The sequence below is a fragment of the Oncorhynchus keta genome, chromosome 1 (assembly GCF_023373465.1).
Source record: "Oncorhynchus keta strain PuntledgeMale-10-30-2019 chromosome 1, Oket_V2, whole genome shotgun sequence".
In the NCBI taxonomy this organism is placed as follows: domain Eukaryota; kingdom Metazoa; phylum Chordata; class Actinopteri; order Salmoniformes; family Salmonidae; genus Oncorhynchus; species Oncorhynchus keta.
Genome location: NC_068421.1, coordinates 51,677,878 through 51,683,144, shown reverse-complemented (window position 1 = coordinate 51,683,144; position 5,267 = coordinate 51,677,878). Strand labels below are relative to the sequence as shown.

The 5,267-nt window shown below is 44.4% G+C and overlaps 1 protein-coding gene across 1 annotated transcript; it reads right to left on the bottom strand.

Annotated features, from left to right (window-relative positions):
• Positions 1 to 1,913: 1,913 nt before the first annotated feature.
• On the bottom strand, positions 1,914 to 4,756 carry fpgt (fucose-1-phosphate guanylyltransferase). Its single transcript, XM_035775521.2, has 4 exons — positions 4,482 to 4,756; positions 4,146 to 4,313; positions 3,899 to 3,991; positions 1,914 to 3,698 (listed from the first exon to the last, which is right to left on the bottom strand). Exons 1-4 carry the CDS (start codon positions 4,552 to 4,554, stop codon positions 2,302 to 2,304), a joined length of 1,731 nt encoding a protein of 576 aa, XP_035631414.1. The 5' UTR covers positions 4,555 to 4,756; the 3' UTR covers positions 1,914 to 2,301.
• Positions 4,757 to 5,267: the final 511 nt, after the last annotated feature.

Genomic DNA, 5,267 nt, shown 5'->3' with positions numbered 1-5,267 from the left:
CCTAGAGCTGGCCTCCAGGCCAAACTGAGCAATTGGTGGAGAAGAGCCTTGGTCAGGGAGGCGACCAACAGTGTTGGAAAAGTACCCTATTGTCATACTTGAGTAAAAGTGAAAGTCTCCCTGTAAAATAGTACTTGAGTAAAAGTCTAAAAGTATTTTGTTATAATTATACTTAAGTATCAAAAGTAAAAGTATAAATAATTTCAAATTCCTTATATTAAAACACACCAGACAGCACGATCTTCTTGTTTTTTAAATGTACCTATAGCCTTGGGGCACACTCCAACACTCACACATAATTGACAAACTAAGCATTTGTGTTTAGTGAGTCCGCCAGATCAGAGGCAGTACGGATGAGCAGGGATGTTCTCTTGATAAGTGTGTGAATTGGACCATTTTCCTTTCAAAATGTAACGAGTACTTTTGGGTGTCAGGGAAAGTGTATGGAGTAAAAAGTAAATCATTTTCTTTAGGAATGTAGTGGAGTAAAAGTAAAAGTTGTCAAAAATATAAATAGTTAAGTAAAGTGCAGATACCCCCCAAAACTACTTAAGTAGTACTTTAAAGTATTTTTATTTAAGTACTTTAAACCTCTGGTGACCAAGAACCCGATGGTCACTGTGACAGAGTTCCAGAGTTCCTCTGTGGAGATGGGAGAACCTTCCAGAAGGAAAACCATCTATGCAGCACTCCACCAATCAGGCCTTTACGGTAGTGGCCAGACGGAAGCCACTCTTCAGTAAAAGGCACATGACAGCCCTCTTGGAGTTTGCCAAAAGGCACCCAAAGACTCTCAGACCATGAAAAACAAGATTATCTGGTCTGATGAAACCAAGATTGAATTATTTGGCCTGAATGCCAAGCATCACATCTGGAGGAAACCTAGCACCATCCCTACGGTGAAGCGTGGTGGTGGTAGCATCATGCTGTGGGGACGTTTTTCAGCAGCAGGGACTGGGAGACTAGTCAGGAATGAGGCAAAGATGAACGGAGCAAAGTACTGAGGATTCCTTGATGAAAACCTGCTCCAGAGCCCTCAGGACTTCAGACTGGTGGATATTTGATATTCTCTCTGGTGAAACCAAACAATCATACCAGCATGACATCATAGACTGGAAACTTGCCTCTGATTGAATGCCGATAGGCCACTACCTATATATTACTGTGTAGCAGTGTTTCCCAACTCCTGACCTCGAGTACCCCCAACAGCACACAGTTTTGTTGTAGGCCCCACCTGGACAAACTCACCTGATTCAACTCATCCAGGGCTTGATGATTGGTTGACAAGTTGAATCAAGTGAGTTCGTCCAGGGCTACAACAAAACTGTGTGCCTTTGGGGGTACTCAAGAACTGGAGTTGGGTAGCACTGCTGCAGGGCCGGCGACAGTCGGGGCTCAACTTACTGTTGAGTTAGAAGTAGAATACACAAGATGCAAGTTCGAAATGTGGTTGTGCATCAGCAGTTTTCCTCTTGTTTTGTCAGTCACTGACAGTCACTCAATCAGCCCATGTCAGCTGACAATTTTTAGATTGATAAATTAATCTCGTCAATTTGCTAATCTTGTAGTAGTCATAGCCGAATTACCAACCCGGGCAAGCAGGGCACGTGCCCAGGGGCCCTGACCTCCAGGGGGCCCATACTGATTTTGTTCGTCACTCTCACTCAGATATCATTAACATGGAATAAGTCATGTGTAGAATTGTAGGAAATCAGTTTTAAAACTGCAGAAAATTCTCTCTGCCCCATTGCAAAATGTGTAGAACTGCAGAAAACTTGCTTTAAAACTTAAAATGTTCTCTCCGTTGGGGGGCCACCAAAAATAATTGCTCACTTGGTGGGGGCCCCCCCAACCAAATCTTGCTTCATAGGGCCCCCCAAAAGGCTAGAGCTGGCACTGCTGTACAGGATGTCAAAAGCTGTCCCTTAAAATTGAGCACAGTACCAGAATATATTTTAATTCTGAGGTAAGTGTCCCACACCAGCATAGGACAATGAAGAGAAACACAAATCTAAAATATTTGTCATTATTACAAAATGGATTGTCATTACCCAATCGTTTCCCCATTATTATTTTTTTATATACAACAGAAATAACATTTTTGTAACAAACAAAAGCTACATCCAAATGTCCCGTTTATGTATCAAATAGCTGATCCAACCATTGTACCCGAATGCTACCAAATGCCCACCACATTGTATCCCTACTTCAGTTCAATTTAACACACAATCCTTCCTATCATGATTACAAAAGGCACAATGGTATTACAATCAATAGTAGCCTAATCACTATAGCTCACAGTCAGCTCCATTTCTTCATCTTTACATCCTCCATTAGTTTCTTCCTGTACTTGAGCATCTCCTCCAAGTTTTTACATTGCAGGGCCTCCTGTAGAGACATCAGCTTGGTGCCTGGGGGCAACGTGACAGTGGACCCGCCCGGCTGCAGCATCTCCAGAGTCAGGGAGAAGGAGTTGCGCATGTCCGGGCACACAGGGAAGAGACAGGCGTTCCAAAGACTACAACTCGATGTGTCACCAGAGAACCTCAGGCTCTCGGGACTCAGGCCCCACTTGGCCAGGCACTCGACCAAACTGGCCCCGAACAGGTTCAAGCCCTCCATATTCGCAGGGGACCCCACGCTCTTCTTGAGGTCATCCTCGATGCCGAAGGTGACGGTAACAAAACCGGTTTGGCCCTCCCGGTTCACGCAGAGGGAGTGCATGAAGGTTCCATCAGGCACTTTCAGGCCCGCACCCACCCAGCAGCCACTGAGTATGGTCCGCCCGCCAACATGAGCGCCGGCATCCAGCCTGCAGTACTCTACCACCGAGCCTGGAGTTAAAGAGCAGCCGGGCTTCACGTCACTGAGCATCACACAGCAGACCTTAAAGCTAAAGTTTTGGCTGTAGCCTAGCACCTTGTATAGTCCCAGCTCACCCCTCAGGCACGGGTCCTCTGTGAGGTAGAAGAGGTACTCTGTGGTGGTGCCGATGTGGTAAAACTTGGAGTGGTTGAGAGCCACCAGGTTGAGCGGGGTTCCCTTAAGGCAGTGGAAGATCTTCTGACGCATCTCCACCAGGTTGCTCTCCTGCTTGGTGACGTTGGCAGTGTTGTTGGTGTAAGCCACCGTGGCTTGGGGACCCAGGGCCTGAAGGAAGTCCCCATAGGCATCTATCTCACAGCCCAAAGGACCCACTTCTCGGAATAGACTAAGCAACGACATTGCAGTGTTGTAATCTACATAATATGTACTGTCTGTGTACACAAACTCTGCATCACTCAGAAGTGACATACAGCTATCCTGGCTCTTACACACAGCACCGTTTTCGTGCATCTTCTTGACGCTAGGTTTGTGCAGAAAATGGAGGCAGGTCCTGTATTCCATGTCGGCCAATACAGACTTCTCCTTCCGGTCCAGCACAAAGACTCCGTGGGTTGTTCCAATGGAGATGGGGGAGGGATGGGCTAGAGCAGTGAACCCAGACCTGTCAAACCTGATGTTCTCATCCTCCGCTATACTGTAGAGCTCTATGCAATCCGCACTGGTTACCAGCACACCCGGTTTCATGTGCTTGGGTAAATCCACAAACACGGCCAGTTTGAGCTCCAGCATCTGGTAAAGAGGGTCACCCAAGGGCATGGGGGTGAAGATTTTCCCCAGGGCACTGGCATTGGGCAAACGCTGACTGAATCCACCTAGGAAAATCAAAGTTATTTGAACAATCAAAAATATACACCATTTAGCAGAAACTTTTATCCAATGTGACCTACAATAGACTTACAGTAGTGCTTGCATAATTATGTTCAATAATATAGGCCTACCCTACACTTATATCACTTTGACATAATTTCCTATTAATATACAGTTTTACAATGTAATGAGCGATTGATTATACCTGCATGAATCAGAAGGATCCTGTATCCACCCAGAGCCTTCCCATAGATGTCCTCCAGCCTTTGCAGAGAGTACAGTGTTGCGCCTCCATTTCCTGCGAGAGAAGTTCAATTCAGTCAAAGCGTATCAAGGTTCTCCGAATAGGAATCTAGGATCAGGTCCTCCTTGTCCATGTAATCTTATTAATGTGATTCAAAATGCAAAACTGGTCCATAATCTGCACATAAATCAGGATGGGTTATCCTCACCTATTTTGGCTCCAGGTGGATCTGAGAACACGTGATATGAAATGCCAAGTGGGATCTCTTTCCTCCCAAGTTTCTCTGAGATCTGAAGTTCGTATGCTTCTCTCTGGTTGTCATCTACAGCGGTTAAAACAACTAGATCCCAAAACTCTCCAGGTTGCACCTGCTTACCTAAATGACAAGCAAACATTACTTAAATGACACGGATAGCCTATGACTGGTGACTAGGCTACTGTTGCCTATCAATCAATCTGTCAATCAAATTTTGTAGAAGTCACTGTCCTAAAGCTTTTACATTGAACCATTCAAGTTTGAATAGTTACAACAGGCTACACTTACCACGTAATGTATCGAATCTCTCAAGTTTCTCCATTGTTGCAATTTGCAACTTTTTACTTCCTTGTTCGTTCATTCTCCTGGCTCAATGTCAAGTGGTCTAATGCATACGAAACGGGCATCCGCAGAACAACTAGCATCACATTTGCGTCATTCAATTTTTAAATGTAGCATATTCAGTTCTTGTGGATATGGAATGGATTGAAATTGAAATGTTCTGACTAGAAACTGCTGCAGTGATGTCACCTGCCTAATTTCCGGGTCTAGTCACATGATTATTATTATGCCCGAGAGCTACAATCAGAGAGGGAGGAGGATGCGAGATAACCCACTCCCTCGTTTTTTCTCGTTCATATACATTCAACGAACCAAGTAGACCAGGCCCAGCTGCTATCGCATTGGTGTCTATGGGACCGTAAGTAGACCCGGAAATTAGAAAAAAAAAATCAATGGTAAAGGACATCTTTATTTATCCACCATATTTGACCACAACGTTGTACAAGGCTGCCAAAAGTTGCCATTCTGTCTGGCAGCGAGAGACTAGTTACGAAGTAACGAATTATTTAATCGATTCAATGACACAGAAGGTTTTAGCCCAGCGATTCTCAACTGGTGTGTCGAGAAGTTGAGTGGATTGGCGGTGTCCGAAAAAAAGAAGAAGAATATATATATATATATATATAGGGATTATTCAATGAAGTCATTGTTGTCATTCAACAAGAGACGAATAATTTTAATGCACATTTGATTTCTTGAGAAATTTTTCGGTGTCCGAAAAAAATAAATAAA